Source organism: Oncorhynchus tshawytscha, linkage group LG26 (assembly GCF_018296145.1).
Source record: "Oncorhynchus tshawytscha isolate Ot180627B linkage group LG26, Otsh_v2.0, whole genome shotgun sequence".
Taxonomy (NCBI): domain Eukaryota; kingdom Metazoa; phylum Chordata; class Actinopteri; order Salmoniformes; family Salmonidae; genus Oncorhynchus; species Oncorhynchus tshawytscha.
In genome coordinates, this window is record NC_056454.1 from 52563350 (window position 1) to 52582650 (window position 19301).

General features: G+C 37.9%; 1 protein-coding gene across 2 annotated transcripts in view; it reads right to left on the minus strand.

The window, feature by feature from the left end:
* LOC112238634 (thrombospondin-type laminin G domain and EAR repeat-containing protein-like) overlaps window positions 1-19301 on the minus strand; it is a 66200-nt gene that overhangs the window by 8805 nt on the left and 38094 nt on the right. For both annotated transcript variants that reach the window (XM_042307010.1, XM_042307011.1), the window contains exons 9-11: window positions 18993-19225; window positions 13934-14112; window positions 13440-13541 (exon numbers count right to left, since the gene is read on the minus strand). In XM_042307010.1, the coding sequence (XP_042162944.1) occupies window positions 13440-13541; window positions 13934-14112; window positions 18993-19225 (514 nt within the window). The remainder of the gene's footprint in view (window positions 1-13439; window positions 13542-13933; window positions 14113-18992; window positions 19226-19301) is intronic.

Genomic DNA, 19301 nt, shown 5'->3' on the forward strand with positions numbered 1-19301 from the left:
TAGAGTACCTCACCTGTATATAACCACTGTTTAATAGAGTACCTCACCTGTATATACCACTGTTTAATAGAGTACCTCACCTGTATATAACACTGTTTAATAGAGTACCTCACCTGTATATAACACTGTTTAATAGAGTACCTCACCTGTCCAACACTGTTTAATAGAGTACCTCACCTGTCCAACACTGTTTAATAGAGTACCTCACCTGTATATACCACTGTTTAATAGAGTACCTCACCTGTATATACCACTGTTTAATAGAGTACCTCACCTGTATATAACACTGTTTAATAGAGTACCTCACCTGTATATAACACTGTTTAATAGAGTACCTCACCTGTATATAACACTGTTTAATAGAGTACCTCACCTGTATATAACACTGTTTAATAGAGTACCTCACCTGTATATAACACTGTTTAATAGAGTACCTCACCTGTCCAACACTGTTTAATAGAGTACCTCACCTGTATATACCACTGTTTAATAGAGTACCTCACCTGTATATACCACTGTTTAATAGAGTACCTCACCTGTATATAACACTGTTTAATAGAGTACCTCACCTGTATATAACACTGTTTAATAGAGTACCTCACCTGTATATAACACTGTTTAATAGAGTACCTCACCTGTATATAACACTGTTTAATAAGTACCTCACTGTATATAACACTGTTTAATAGAGTACCTCACCTGTATATAACACTGTTTAATAGAGTACCTCACCTGTATATAACACTGTTTAATAGAGTACCTCACCTGTATATAACACTGTTTAATAGAGTACCTCACCTGTATATAACACTGTTTAATAGAGTACCTCACCTGTATATAACACTGTTTAATAGAGTACCTCACCTGTATATAACACTGTTTAATGTTTAGAGTACCTCACCTGTATATAACACTGTTTAATAGAGTACCTCACCTGTATATAACACTGTTTAATAGAGTACCTCACCTGTATATAACACTGTTTAATGGAGTACCTCACCTGTATATACCTCACCTGTCCAACACTGTTTAATAGAGTACCTCACCTGTATATAACACTGTTTAATAGAGTACCTCACCTGTATATACCACTGTTTAATAGAGTACCTCACCTGTATATAACACTGTTTAATAGAGTACCTCACCTGTATATAACACTGTTTAATAGAGTACCTCACCTGTATATAACACTGTTTAATAGAGTACCTCACCTGTATATAACACTGTTTAATAGAGTACCTCACCTGTATATAACACTGTTTAATAGAGTACCTCACCTGTATATAACACTGTTTAATAGAGTACCTCACCTGTATATAACACTGTTTAATAGAGTACCTCACCTGTATATAACACTGTTTAATAGAGTACCTCACCTGTATATAACACTGTTTAATAGAGTACCTCACCTGTATATAACACTGTTTAATAGAGTACCTCACCTGTATATAACACTGTTTAATAGAGTACTCACCTGTATATAACACTGTTTAATAGAGTACCTCACCTGTATATACCACTGTTTAATAGAGTACCTCACCTGTATATACCACTGTTTAATAGAGTACCTCACCTGTATATACCACTGTTTAATAGAGTACCTCACCTGTATATAACACTGTTTAATAGAGTACCTCACCTGTATATAACACTGTTTAATAGAGTACCTCACCTGTCCAACACTGTTTAATAGAGTACCTCACCTGTCCAACACTGTTTAATAGAGTACCTCACCTGTATATACCACTGTTTAATAGAGTACCTCACCTGTATATACCACTGTTTAATAGAGTACCTCACCTGTATATAACACTGTTTAATAGAGTACCTCACCTGTATATAACACTGTTTAATAGAGTACCTCACCTGTATATAACACTGTTTAATAGAGTACCTCACCTGTATATAACACTGTTTAATAGAGTACCTCACCTGTATATAACACTGTTTAATAGAGTACCTCACCTGTCCAACACTGTTTAATAGAGTACCTCACCTGTATATACCACTGTTTAATAGAGTACCTCACCTGTATATACCACTGTTTAATAGAGTACCTCACCTGTATATAACACTGTTTAATAGAGTACCTCACCTGTATATAACACTGTTTAATAGAGTACCTCACCTGTATATAACACTGTTTAATAGAGTACCTCACCTGTATATAACACTGTTTAATAGAGTACCTCACCTGTCCAACACTGTTTAATAGAGTACCTCACCTGTCCAACACTGTTTAATAGAGTACCTCACCTGTATATACCACTGTTTAATAGAGTACCTCACCTGTATATACCACTGTTTAATAGAGTACCTCACCTGTATATAACACTGTTTAATAGAGTACCTCACCTGTATATAACACTGTTTAATAGAGTACCTCACCTGTATATAACACTGTTTAATAGAGTACCTCACCTGTATATAACACTGTTTAATAGAGTACCTCACCTGTATATAACACTGTTTAATAGAGTACCTCACCTGTCCAACACTGTTTAATAGAGTACCTCACCTGTATATACCACTGTTTAATAGAGTACCTCACCTGTATATACCACTGTTTAATAGAGTACCTCACCTGTATATAACACTGTTTAATAGAGTACCTCACCTGTATATAACACTGTTTAATAGAGTACCTCACCTGTATATAACACTGTTTAATAGAGTACCTCACCTGTATATAACACTGTTTAATAGAGTACCTCACCTGTATATAACACTGTTTAATAGAGTACCTCACCTGTATATAACACTGTTTAATAGAGTACCTCACCTGTATATAACACTGTTTAATAGAGTACCTCACCTGTATATAACACTGTTTAATAGAGTACCTCACCTGTATATAACACTGTTTAATAGAGTACCTCACCTGTATATAACACTGTTTAATAGAGTACCTCACCTGTATATAACACTGTTTAATAGAGTACCTCACCTGTCCAACACTGTTTAATAGAGTACCTCACCTGTATATACCACTGTTTAATAGAGTACCTCACCTGTATATACCACTGTTTAATAGAGTACCTCACCTGTATATACCACTGTTTAATAGAGTACCTCACCTGTATATAACACTGTTTAATAGAGTACCTCACCTGTATATAACACTGTTTAATAGAGTACCTCACCTGTCCAACACTGTTTAATAGAGTACCTCACCTGTCCAACACTGTTTAATAGAGTACCTCACCTGTATATACCACTGTTTAATAGAGTACCTCACCTGTATATACCACTGTTTAATAGAGTACCTCACCTGTATATAACACTGTTTAATAGAGTACCTCACCTGTATATAACACTGTTTAATAGAGTACCTCACCTGTATATAACACTGTTTAATAGAGTACCTCACCTGTATATAACACTGTTTAATAGAGTACCTCACCTGTATATAACACTGTTTAATAGAGTACCTCACCTGTCCAACACTGTTTAATAGAGTACCTCACCTGTATATACCACTGTTTAATAGAGTACCTCACCTGTATATACCACTGTTTAATAGAGTACCTCACCTGTATATAACACTGTTTAATAGAGTACCTCACCTGTATATAACACTGTTTAATAGAGTACCTCACCTGTATATAACACTGTTTAATAGAGTATCTCACCTGTATATAACACTGTTTAATAGAGTAACTCACCTGTATATAACACTGTTTAATAGAGTACCTCACCTGTATATAACACTGTTTAATAGAGTACCTCACCTGTATATAACACTGTTTAATAGAGTACCTCACCTGTATATAACACTGTTTAATAGAGTACCTCACCTGTCCAACACTGTTTAATAGAGTACCTCACCTGTCCAACACTGTTTAATAGAGTACCTCACCTGTATATAACACTGTTTAATAGAGTACCTCACCTGTATATAACACTGTTTAATAGAGTACCTCACCTGTATATAACACTGTTTAATAGAGTACCTCACCTGTCCAACACTGTTTAATAGAGTACCTCACCTGTATATACCACTGTTTAATAGAGTACCTCACCTGTATATACCACTGTTTAATAGAGTACCTCACCTGTATATACCACTGTTTAATAGAGTACCTCACCTGTATATAACACTGTTTAATAGAGTACCTCACCTGTATATAACACTGTTTAATAGAGTACCTCACCTGTCCAACACTGTTTAATAGAGTACCTCACCTGTCCAACACTGTTTAATAGAGTACCTCACCTGTATATACCACTGTTTAATAGAGTACCTCACCTGTATATACCACTGTTTAATAGAGTACCTCACCTGTATATAACACTGTTTAATAGAGTACCTCACCTGTATATAACACTGTTTAATAGAGTACCTCACCTGTATATAACACTGTTTAATAGAGTACCTCACCTGTATATAACACTGTTTAATAGAGTACCTCACCTGTATATAACACTGTTTAATAGAGTACCTCACCTGTCCAACACTGTTTAATAGAGTACCTCACCTGTATATACCACTGTTTAATAGAGTACCTCACCTGTATATACCACTGTTTAATAGAGTACCTCACCTGTATATAACACTGTTTAATAGAGTACCTCACCTGTATATAACACTGTTTAATAGAGTACCTCACCTGTATATAACACTGTTTAATAGAGTATCTCACCTGTATATAACACTGTTTAATAGAGTAACTCACCTGTATATAACACTGTTTAATAGAGTACCTCACCTGTATATAACACTGTTTAATAGAGTACCTCACCTGTATATAACACTGTTTAATAGAGTACCTCACCTGTATATAACACTGTTTAATAGAGTACCTCACCTGTATATAACACTGTTTAATAGAGTACCTCACCTGTATATAACACTGTTTAATAGAGTACCTCACCTGTATATACCACTGTTTAATAGAGTACCTCACCTGTATATACCACTGTTTAATAGAGTACCTCACCTGTATATACCACTGTTTAATACAGTACCTCACCTGTATATAACACTGTTTAATAGAGTACCTCACCTGTATATAACACTGTTTAATAGAGTACCTCACCTGTCCAACACTGTTTAATAGAGTACCTCACCTGTCCAACACTGTTTAATAGAGTACCTCACCTGTATATACCACTGTTTAATAGAGTACCTCACCTGTATATACCACTGTTTAATAGAGTACCTCACCTGTATATAACACTGTTTAATAGAGTACCTCACCTGTATATAACACTGTTTAATAGAGTACCTCACCTGTATATAACACTGTTTAATAGAGTACCTCACCTGTATATAACACTGTTTAATAGAGTATCTCACCTGTATATAACACTGTTTAATAGAGTACCTCACCTGTATATAACACTGTTTAATAGAGTACCTCACCTGTATATAACACTGTTTAATAGAGTACCTCACCTGTATATAACACTGTTTAATAGAGTACCTCACCTGTATATAACACTGTTTAATAGAGTACCTCACCTGTATATAACACTGTTTAATAGAGTACCTCACCTGTATATAACACTGTTTAATAGAGTACCTCACCTGTACAACACTGTTTAATAGAGTACCTCACCTGTATATACCACTGTTTAATAGAGTACTTCACCTGTATATACCACTGTTTAATAGAGTACCTCACCTGTATATAACACTGTTTAATAGAGTACCTCACCTGTATATAACACTGTTTAATAGAGTACCTCACCTGTATATAACACTGTTTAATAGAGTACCTCACCTGTATATAACACTGTTTAATAGAGTACCTCACCTGTATATAACACTGTTTAATAGAGTACCTCACCTGTATATAACACTGTTTAATAGAGTACCTCACCTGTATATAACACTGTTTAATAGAGTACCTCACCTGTCCAACACTGTTTAATAGAGTACCTCACCTGTATATACCACTGTTTAATAGAGTACCTCACCTGTATATACCACTGTTTAATAGAGTACCTCACCTGTATATAACACTGTTTAATAGAGTACCTCACCTGTATATAACACTGTTTAATAGAGTACCTCACCTGTATATAACACTGTTTAATAGAATACCTCACCTGTATATAACACTGTTTAATAGAGTACCTCACCTGTATATAACACTGTTTAATAGAGTACCTCACCTGTATATAACACTGTTTAATAGAGTACCTCACCTGTATATAACACTGTTTAATAGAGTACCTCACCTGTATATAACACTGTTTAATAGAGTACCTCACCTGTATATAACACTGTTTAATAGAGTACCTCACCTGTATATAACACTGTTTAATAGAGTACCTCACCTGTATATAACACTGTTTAATAGAGTACCTCACCTGTCCAACACTGTTTAATAGAGTACCTCACCTGTATATACCACTGTTTAATAGAGTACCTCACCTGTATATACCACTGTTTAATAGAGTACCTCACCTGTATATACCACTGTTTAATAGAGTACCTCACCTGTATATAACACTGTTTAATAGAGTACCTCACCTGTATATAACACTGTTTAATAGAGTACCTCACCTGTCCAACACTGTTTAATAGAGTACCTCACCTGTCCAACACTGTTTAATAGAGTACCTCACCTGTATATACCACTGTTTAATAGAGTACCTCACCTGTATATACCACTGTTTAATAGAGTACCTCACCTGTATATAACACTGTTTAATAGAGTACCTCACCTGTATATAACACTGTTTAATAGAGTACCTCACCTGTATATAACACTGTTTAATAGAGTACCTCACCTGTATATAACACTGTTTAATAGAGTACCTCACCTGTATATAACACTGTTTAATAGAGTACCTCACCTGTCCAACACTGTTTAATAGAGTACCTCACCTGTATATACCACTGTTTAATAGAGTACCTCACCTGTATATACCACTGTTTAATAGAGTACCTCACCTGTATATAACACTGTTTAATAGAGTACCTCACCTGTATATAACACTGTTTAATAGAGTACCTCACCTGTATATAACACTGTTTAATAGAGTATCTCACCTGTATATAACACTGTTTAATAGAGTAACTCACCTGTATATAACACTGTTTAATAGAGTACCTCACCTGTATATAACACTGTTTAATAGAGTACCTCACCTGTATATAACACTGTTTAATAGAGTACCTCACCTGTATATAACACTGTTTAATAGAGTACCTCACCTGTCCAACACTGTTTAATAGAGTACCTCACCTGTCCAACACTGTTTAATAGAGTACCTCACCTGTATATAACACTGTTTAATAGAGTACCTCACCTGTATATAACACTGTTTAATAGAGTACCTCACCTGTATATAACACTGTTTAATAGAGTACCTCACCTGTCCAACACTGTTTAATAGAGTACCTCACCTGTATATACCACTGTTTAATAGAGTACCTCACCTGTATATACCACTGTTTAATAGAGTACCTCACCTGTATATACCACTGTTTAATAGAGTACCTCACCTGTATATAACACTGTTTAATAGAGTACCTCACCTGTATATAACACTGTTTAATAGAGTACCTCACCTGTCCAACATGGTTTAATAGAGTACCTCACCTGTCCAACACTGTTTAATAGAGTACCTCACCTGTATATACCACTGTTTAATAGAGTACCTCACCTGTATATACCACTGTTTAATAGAGTACCTCACCTGTATATAACACTGTTTAATAGAGTACCTCACCTGTATATAACACTGTTTAATAGAGTACCTCACCTGTATATAACACTGTTTAATAGAGTACCTCACCTGTATATAACACTGTTTAATAGAGTACCTCACCTGTATATAACACTGTTTAATAGAGTACCTCACCTGTCCAACACTGTTTAATAGAGTACCTCACCTGTATATACCACTGTTTAATAGAGTACCTCACCTGTATATACCACTGTTTAATAGAGTACCTCACCTGTATATAACACTGTTTAATAGAGTACCTCACCTGTATATAACACTGTTTAATAGAGTACCTCACCTGTATATAACACTGTTTAATAGAGTATCTCACCTGTATATAACACTGTTTAATAGAGTAACTCACCTGTATATAACACTGTTTAATAGAGTACCTCACCTGTATATAACACTGTTTAATAGAGTACCTCACCTGTATATAACACTGTTTAATAGAGTACCTCACCTGTATATAACACTGTTTAATAGAGTACCTCACCTGTATATAACACTGTTTAATAGAGTACCTCACCTGTATATAACACTGTTTAATAGAGTACCTCACCTGTATATACCACTGTTTAATAGAGTACCTCACCTGTATATACCACTGTTTAATAGAGTACCTCACCTGTATATACCACTGTTTAATACAGTACCTCACCTGTATATAACACTGTTTAATAGAGTACCTCACCTGTATATAACACTGTTTAATAGAGTACCTCACCTGTCCAACACTGTTTAATAGAGTACCTCACCTGTCCAACACTGTTTAATAGAGTACCTCACCTGTATATACCACTGTTTAATAGAGTACCTCACCTGTATATACCACTGTTTAATAGAGTACCTCACCTGTATATAACACTGTTTAATAGAGTACCTCACCTGTATATAACACTGTTTAATAGAGTACCTCACCTGTATATAACACTGTTTAATAGAGTACCTCACCTGTATATAACACTGTTTAATAGAGTACCTCACCTGTATATAACACTGTTTAATAGAGTACCTCACCTGTATATAACACTGTTTAATAGAGTACCTCACCTGTATATAACACTGTTTAATAGAGTACCTCACCTGTATATAACACTGTTTAATAGAGTACCTCACCTGTATATAACACTGTTTAATAGAGTACCTCACCTGTATATACCACTGTTTAATAGAGTACCTCACCTGTATATAACACTGTTTAATAGAGTACCTCACCTGTATATAACACTGTTTAATAGAGTACCTCACCTGTATATAACACTGTTTAATAGAGTACCTCACCTGTATATAACACTGTTTAATAGAGTACCTCACCTGTATATAACACTGTTTAATAGAGTACCTCACCTGTATATAACACTGTTTAATAGAGTACCTCACCTGTATATAACACTGTTTAATAGAGTACCTCACCTGTATATAACACTGTTTAATAGAGTACCTCACCTGTATATAACACTGTTTAATAGAGTACCTCACCTGTATATAACACTGTTTAATAGAGTACCTCACCTGTATATAACACTGTTTAATAGAGTACCTCACCTGTATATAACACTGTTTAATAGAGTACCTCACCTGTATATAACACTGTTTAATAGAGTACCTCACCTGTATATAACACTGTTTAATAGAGTACCTCACCTGTATATAACACTGTTTAATAGAATACCTCACCTGTATATAACACTGTTTAATAGAGTACCTCACCTGTATATAACACTGTTTAATAGAGTACCTCACCTGTATATAACACTGTTTAATAGAGTACCTCACCTGTCCAACACTGTTTAATAGAGTACCTCACCTGTCCAACACTGTTTAATAGAGTACCTCACCTGTATATACCACTGTTTAATAGAGTACCTCACCTGTATATACCACTGTTTAATAGAGTACCTCACCTGTATATAACACTGTTTAATAGAGTACCTCACCTGTATATAACACTGTTTAATAGAGTACCTCACCTGTATATAACACTGTTTAATAGAGTACCTCACCTGTATATAACACTGTTTAATAGAGTACCTCACCTGTATATAACACTGTTTAATAGAGTACCTCACCTGTATATAACACTGTTTAATAGAGTACCTCACCTGTATATAACACTGTTTAATAGAGTACCTCACCTGTATATAACACTGTTTAATAGAGTACCTCACCTGTATATAACACTGTTTAATAGAGTACCTCACCTGTATATAACACTGTTTAATAGAGTACCTCACCTGTATATAACACTGTTTAATAGAGTACCTCACCTGTATATAACACTGTTTAATAGAGTACCTCACCTGTATATAACACTGTTTAATAGAGTACCTCACCTGTATATAACACTGTTTAATAGAGTACCTCACCTGTATATAACACTGTTTAATAGAATACCTCACCTGTATATAACACTGTTTAATAGAGTACCTCACCTGTATATAACACTGTTTAATAGAGTACCTCACCTGTATATAACACTGTTTAATAGAGTACCTCACCTGTCCAACACTGTTTAATAGAGTACCTCACCTGTCCAACACTGTTTAATAGAGTACCTCACCTGTATATACCACTGTTTAATAGAGTACCTCACCTGTATATACCACTGTTTAATAGAGTACCTCACCTGTATATAACACTGTTTAATAGAGTACCTCACCTGTATATAACACTGTTTAATAGAGTACCTCACCTGTATATAACACTGTTTAATAGAGTACCTCACCTGTATATAACACTGTTTAATAGAGTACCTCACCTGTATATAACACTGTTTAATAGAGTACCTCACCTGTATATAACACTGTTTAATAGAGTACCTCACCTGTATATAACACTGTTTAATAGAGTACCTCACCTGTATATAACACTGTTTAATAGAGTACCTCACCTGTATATAACACTGTTTAATAGAGTACCTCACCTGTATATAACACTGTTTAATAGAGTACCTCACCTGTATATAACACTGTTTAATAGAGTACCTCACCTGTATATAACACTGTTTAATAGAGTACCTCACCTGTATATAACACTGTTTAATAGAGTACCTCACCTGTATATAACACTGTTTAATAGAGTACCTCACCTGTATATAACACTGTTTAATAGAGTACCTCACCTGTATATAACACTGTTTAATAGAGTACCTCACCTGTATATAACACTGTTTAATAGAGTACCTCACCTGTATATAACACTGTTTAATAGAGTACCTCACCTGTATATAACACTGTTTAATAGAGTACCTCACCTGTATATAACACTGTTTAATAGAGTACCTCACCTGTATATAACACTGTTTAATAGAGTACCTCACCTGTATATAACACTGTTTAATAGAGTACCTCACCTGTATATAACACTGTTTAATAGAGTAACTCACCTGTATATAACACTGTTTAATAGAGTACCTCACCTGTATATAACACTGTTTAATAGAGTACCTCACCTGTATATAACACTGTTTAATAGAGTACCTCACCTGTATATAACACTGTTTAATAGAGTACCTCACCTGTATATAACACTGTTTAATAGAGTACCTCACCTGTATATACCACTGTTTAATAGAGTACCTCACCTGTATATACCACTGTTTAATAGAGTACCTCACCTGTATATACCACTGTTTAATACAGTACCTCACCTGTATATAACACTGTTTAATAGAGTACCTCACCTGTATATAACACTGTTTAATAGAGTACCTCACCTGTATATAACACTGTTTAATAGAGTACCTCACCTGTATATAACACTGTTTAATAGAGTACCTCACCTGTATATAACACTGTTTAATAGAGTACCTCACCTGTATATAACACTGTTTAATAGAGTACCTCACCTGTATATAACACTGTTTAATAGAGTACCTCACCTGTATATAACACTGTTTAATAGAGTACCTCACCTGTATATAACACTGTTTAATAGAGTACCTCACCTGTATATAACACTGTTTAATAGAGTACCTCACCTGTATATAACACTGTTTAATAGAGTACCTCACCTGTATATAACACTGTTTAATAGAGTACCTCACCTGTATATAACACTGTTTAATAGAGTACCTCACCTGTATATAACACTGTTTAATAGAGTACCTCACCTGTATATAACACTGTTTAATAGAGTACCTCACCTGTATATAACACTGTTTAATAGAGTACCTCACCTGTATATAACACTGTTTAATAGAGTACCTCACCTGTATATAACACTGTTTAATAGAATACCTCACCTGTATATAACACTGTTTAATAGAGTACCTCACCTGTATATAACACTGTTTAATAGAGTACCTCACCTGTATATAACACTGTTTAATAGAGTACCTCACCTGTCCAACACTGTTTAATAGAGTACCTCACCTGTCCAACACTGTTTAATAGAGTACCTCACCTGTATATACCACTGTTTAATAGAGTACCTCACCTGTATATACCACTGTTTAATAGAGTACCTCACCTGTATATAACACTGTTTAATAGAGTACCTCACCTGTATATAACACTGTTTAATAGAGTACCTCACCTGTATATAACACTGTTTAATAGAGTACCTCACCTGTATATAACACTGTTTAATAGAGTACCTCACCTGTATATAACACTGTTTAATAGAGTACCTCACCTGTATATAACACTGTTTAATAGAGTACCTCACCTGTATATAACACTGTTTAATAGAGTACCTCACCTGTATATAACACTGTTTAATAGAGTACCTCACCTGTATATAACACTGTTTAATAGAGTACCTCACCTGTATATAACACTGTTTAATAGAGTACCTCACCTGTATATAACACTGTTTAATAGAGTACCTCACCTGTATATAACACTGTTTAATAGAGTACCTCACCTGTATATAACACTGTTTAATAGAGTACCTCACCTGTATATAACACTGTTTAATAGAGTACCTCACCTGTATATAACACTGTTTAATAGAATACCTCACCTGTATATAACACTGTTTAATAGAGTACCTCACCTGTATATAACACTGTTTAATAGAGTACCTCACCTGTATATAACACTGTTTAATAGAGTACCTCACCTGTCCAACACTGTTTAATAGAGTACCTCACCTGTCCAACACTGTTTAATAGAGTACCTCACCTGTATATACCACTGTTTAATAGAGTACCTCACCTGTATATACCACTGTTTAATAGAGTACCTCACCTGTATATAACACTGTTTAATAGAGTACCTCACCTGTATATAACACTGTTTAATAGAGTACCTCACCTGTATATAACACTGTTTAATAGAGTACCTCACCTGTATATAACACTGTTTAATAGAGTACCTCACCTGTATATAACACTGTTTAATAGAGTACCTCACCTGTATATAACACTGTTTAATAGAGTACCTCACCTGTATATAACACTGTTTAATAGAGTACCTCACCTGTATATAACACTGTTTAATAGAGTACCTCACCTGTATATAACACTGTTTAATAGAGTACCTCACCTGTATATAACACTGTTTAATAGAGTACCTCACCTGTATATAACACTGTTTAATAGAGTACCTCACCTGTATATAACACTGTTTAATAGAGTACCTCACCTGTATATAACACTGTTTAATAGAGTACCTCACCTGTATATAACACTGTTTAATAGAGTACCTCACCTGTATATAACACTGTTTAATAGAGTACCTCACCTGTATATAACACTGTTTAATAGAGTACCTCACCTGTATATAACACTGTTTAATAGAGTACCTCACCTGTATATAACACTGTTTAAAGAATACGAGGATCCATCGTGAGAATTGGCCACAACAAGGAACTTCTCTTCACCCACCGAGAAGAATTCCCAGTCCACCGCACTGCAAAGATCAAACCACAGTGGAGTGTTTAGGCACCAGGAGTGTAACAGGTGTGTACCAGGTGTGTACCGGGTGTGTACCGGTGTGTGTACCTGGTGTGTACCGGGTGTGTACCGGGTGTGTACCAGGTGTGTACCGGGAGTGTACCGAGTGTAACAGGTGTGTACCAGGTGTGTACCGGGTGTGTACCGGGTGTGTACCGGGTGTGTACCGGGTGTGTACCAGGTGTGTACCAGGTTTGTTGTTCATGTGTCTGACGCATCGCTCCAAAGGGATTAAGTTGTTTAAATTGAATTGGAGAGAGGACAATGAGGTAAAGAATACGTTGTAAAGGACAAAACAAGGCTTTTATAGAGAACTGAATGCCCTCTGGTGTGGCTCAGTGGACTAACCTGTTTGTGACGATGTCCTGGAACTTAACGAAGGTTTGTGTGATCACGTTCAGTTCGTAGATGGTTGAGTTGATGTTGTAGTGACTAGGGCCTCTCTCGTTCAGTTTCTGGCCATTAGCCACCGCCAGGAAGTACCGATCCTTGACCTGGAACATCTCCCAGTCCGTCGCTCCCACCGTCTGCAGGGGTCAGAGGTTAGGGGTCAAGGAGAAGGTTCAAGGTCAGTAAAAAAAACATCCCAGAAATGTTCCATACACACAAAAGCTTATTTTCCTCACATGTGTTTACATCCCTGTTAGTGAACATTCCTCCTTTGACAAGATAATCCATCCACCTGACAGGTGTGGCAGATCAAGAAGCTGATTAAACAGCATGATCATTACACAGGTGCACCCTGTGCTGGGGACAATGAAAGGCCACTTTAAAATGTGCAACACAATGCCACAGATGTGTAAAGTTGAGGGAGCGAGCAACCATAGACCATGTGTAGGGCGTTGTGTGGGCAAGCGGCTTGCTGATGTCAACATTGTGAACAGAGTGGCCCATGGTGGGGTTATGGTATGGGCAGGAATAAGCTACAGACGACGAACACAATTGCATTTTATCGATGGCAATTTGAATACACAGAGATACCGTGATGAGATCCTGAGGCCCATTGTTGAGCCACTCATCCACAGCCATCACCTCATGTTTCAGCATGATAATGCACGGCCCCATGTTGAAAGGATCTGGACACAATTCCTGGAAGCTGAAAATGTCCCAGTTCTTCCATGGCCTGTATACTCAGACATGTCACCCATTGAGCATGTTTGGGATGCTCTGGATCGACCTGTACAACAGCATGTTCCAGTTTCTGTCAACATCCAGCAACTTCACACAGCCATTGAAGAGGAGTGGGACAACATTCCACAGACCACAATCAACATCCTGATCAATCAACGGCCTGATCAATCAACAGTCTGATCAACTCCATGTGAAGGAGATGTTTTCGCGCTGCATGAGGCAAATGGTGGTCACACCAGATACTGCCTGGTTTTCTGTGAATGTCACGTCTTCTCCCGCGTTGCCGGGATACTAACCACCAGTCCTGGGATCCATCATTACGCACACCTGGACTCCATAACCTCACGTATTACCTCCCCTGTACCTGGCCCTCCGTTAGCTTCTTTCCCCAGTCAGCATTGTGTTTCATGTCTCTACACTACTGGTGTTCTATTGTCCCATGTTCCGTTTATTACTAAACTCACCACCTTGTTTTCTGACTCCCAGCGTCTACGTGACAGAGAAGGAGATGTGTCGCGCCGCTTGAGACAAATCCTTTTCACACCAGATACTGACTGGTTTTCTGATCCTACTTTTTTTTAAAGTTCAAAAGTAATCTGTGACCAACAGATGCATATCTGTATTCCCCAGTCATGTGAAATCCATAGATTAGGGTCAAATGAATTCATTTCAAATGACTGATTTCCTTATATGAACTGTAACTCAATAAAATCTTTGAAATTGTTGCATGTTTCGTTTATATCTTTGTTCAGTACAGTTCTGGGTTAACTTTCGCTCAGATTCAGACAACGATGGAGATCAGGGCATATCCTGGAGAAGAAACAGCTTGAGTAATGATTGGTGGTTTCATCATGTGGTGTTATGTACAGGACATCTAGTCTGTCTGCCAGGAGGACTAGAACAACAGTCTGATGTTATAAAGCTGTGAAGTCTCTGTCTGCCAGGAGGACTAGAGCAACAGTCTGATGTTATAAAGCTGTGAAGTCTCTGTCTGAGGGGAGAACTAGAGCAACAGTCTGATGTTATAAAGCTGTGAAGTCTCTGTCTGAGGGGAGAACTAGAGCAACAGTCTGATGTTATAAAGCTGTGAAGTCTCTGTCTGCATACCAAATGGCACCCTAATCCATATTTAGTGCACTAGTTTTGACAAGGGCTCGTGGGGAACGTAGGGATTTAAAAGTGCTATTTGGGATGTACCTTCTTTGACCCACCCAAAAGAACTTGTCAAAACAGCCATGATGGCTTCAAGCGTAACTAACCGGGCTGGAATTTCCCCCCGAGCTCAGAGACCAAATGTCTTTCTGATGTCTAACATGTGGTGGGGGGGCTACCAACTACAGTCTACTGTTGATATGTACACAGGATGATAAGTGATTTAACTTGTACTTCACTCGTTAATTATACCCTGCTTGCTTTCAAACCGTACAGCAGAGGTAGAGGTCTATTGATACATCCTTCTATAGTCAGCTTTAAGACTCAGTCCCAGGTGGCACCCTAGTCCCTATGAGCCCTGGTCAAACGTAATGCACTATATAGGGAATAGGGTGCGTTTGGACACAGACCCAGAACCACAACAGCCTCTTGTTCAGGATTGATCTTCTGTTGGACAGCAGTCAAGGAAACTATTTTCTCCTAGCATTAAACGGTCACAACAGACTGAAACCATCGAAGAAAAACCCCCACAGAGCCATAAACACAGAGCTGTGATGTTTTAGAGTGATATTTTAGAGAGTGATTGTGATTGCACTGAGTCAACAGGTATAGAGCAGGAGGTGAAACACTGTCTATACTTTTGTCATGTATACTAAATGCCATCTATCATCTCTGTATTCAAAGGATCAGCGCTAGGTCGGGGGCTAGGTCAGCTAGCCAGCTAGGTCTAGGCCGGGGGGGCAGCTAGGTCGGGGGGGCAGCTAGGCCGGGGGGCAGCTAGGTCGGGGCAGCTAGGTCGGGGGCAGCTAGGCTGGGGGGCAGCTAGGTCGGGGGCAGCTAGGTCGGGGGCAGCTAGGTCGGGGGAAGCTAGGCCGGGGGCAGCTAAGCCGCATATTCCATTTGAGTTAACATTAATAAACCCGTTCAGAGATCAGGTTCATACCCGTTTGTCTATGGCCGGATAAGATCAATTTCCTAAGAGGGATTCAACTTAATTGATTCCTTTTGAGTTTACAATCATTTATATTTTCTATGAGTAACAATGTGGGGAGCTCCACACGGCTGATGATTCTATCATAAAGAAAGCTACAGAGTATCGACTCTGAGTCTAGCCTTGATTTATCCAGGCTTCTTATCGTGATGAGCAAGACTAAGTAGTAAACCTCTGAGTCTGCATGATGTTATTTCTGTGTGTTGAAGTCAGTCTGCCCTCTAATGCCCTGCAGCGTGTCTGACTGACTGAGGTTACAGCTGGAGACGAGGTTCACAGCAGAGGAGCTGAGTATGTTCCCACCTCCCAGATGATTCCTTCTCCTTTTCATCTCTCTTCCTCTCTCCTCCTCTATCCTCTCCTCTCTCCTCCTCTTCCTCCTCCATCCTCTCTTCTCTCTCCTCCTCTCTTCTCTCTCCTTCTCTCTCCACCTCCTCCTCTTTCCTCTCTCCTCCTCCATCCTCTCCTCTCTCCTCCTCTTCCTCTCTCCTCCTCAATCCTCTCCTCCTCTTCCTCTCTCCTTCTCCTTCTCTCTCCACCTCCTCCTCTTTCCTCTCTCCACCTCCATCCTCTCCTCTCTCCTCCTCCTCCTCTCTCTACCTCCTCCTCCATCCTCCTCTCTTCTCTCTCCTCCTCCTCTTTCCTCTCTCCTCTTCCTCCTCTCTCCTCTTTCCACTCTCCTCCTCTCTCCTCCTCCATCCTCTCCTCTTCTCTCTCCTCTTCCTCCTCTCCACCTCTCTCCTCTTTCCACTCTCCTCCGCTCTCCTCCAGCCATAAGAGGTAATTCATCTCCCGTAAATAGTGCTGAGGATTTACTGTTTTCTGAGTTCGGTTACAGTTTTTTTCACTTTCGGTTTCGATGTATTCATTCACAATAAATGTGTTATTTGGGTTCGATGCTGCAACAACACAGACTAAAACAATTGATGGTAGTGACTGCCCATCACTGTCACTTCATAAGGCTCCAATCATCATTTATTCACAACACTTTACTTCACATAATGATGATTATTTAATTAATAAAACCCCAATGATGCTCGTGACGGCCCATTTCTGCATATCACTTATTAATAAACCATTGTTTATTCACAATACACTACTTTAATAAAGTAATGTATTGTGTATTGTCTTCCCCTATGGGATTATTCTGAAGAAGTCCATTGAAACGTCAATCATTTACTGGCTACAGGCTAGCTGGCTACTGGCTAGCTGGCTAGCTGGCTGGCTGGCTGGCTGGCTGGCTAGATGGCTGGCTAGCTGGCTAGCTGGCTGTCTGCATAGCTGGCTAGCTTACTGGCTAGCTGCCTGCTGTCCTACCAAATCCACAGTAATTCTTCACAGTAGATAAGGAATACTTTTAACACTGCCAAATAACAACTATCAGATTAGATGTAATCAACCGCTCTCTATCCCTTTCATGTCTCTCTCCCTCTCTATGTCTGCCGGGCTCTCGGCAAGAACCAATGAGGGCAGGCAGCTGTAGACACAATGGTTTCAGGTCATTGTAGTTAATTACCACTTTTATTGCACTTAAAGCTACCATATGTACGTTTTTGGGCGACCTGACCAAATTCACATAGAAATGTGATTTATAGATCTTTGCATGCAGTTGAAAGCATGTCTAATAACAGTAGATCTGTTCTGTGTGTGCTATTTATATACTTCCTGTTCTGAAGTTAAGTTTTTGTGGCTTTCACTTTTAAATAGCTGAATATACAATTTTTTGGTTAGGGAAAATATATTTTGCTGCAGTTTAGATGGTACAATGATTCTCCACAAAATGACTGCTAACTGAAATCAGGCGAACTATTACAATTTTAGCAAAGAGGAAATGACGGCGCGATTTCTGCAAAGTGAATCTTTAACTATAAGGAGTTGGACAACAGAGAAAAAATATCTCTAGAGAAACGGCACAAGTTGTGACTTGAGCAGTAAAACCCAGAACTAAACGGAATCTAAAAATTAACTGGTAACTTTCCCCAAATCCCCAGGTTTTTCCAGAAATCCCAATTGGACTATTCTCTTGATTTTATTATTATTTTATTGAATCTTTCTTCTAAATAAAGGGGAAACTTCCAACCGGGATTTTGCAGCCCTAGCTATGCCTCGTAGCTACTAAGTGGACCATCTCACCTTGATGTATTGAAATGGCTGGAACATTCCTCCCAGCCAGATGTATATGGTGGAGTTGATGTTGGTGGATATTCCATTGAAAGTGTTGGCCACCACCAGGAAGTGGTATGGGCCCACGGAAAAGAACTCCCAGTCGTAGGCACCAGAAGTCTCGAGGGTCTGATTCACCTCAAACACCTTGGTCCCTGGGTTCCACCGGTAAATCACACTGTCGATGTTGTGATTGTTGTCACCTATAAAATACACGGACGGGATTGTATACCACAGCACAAACTGTACCTTGCAACCTTTCACCAAGACAAAACATAT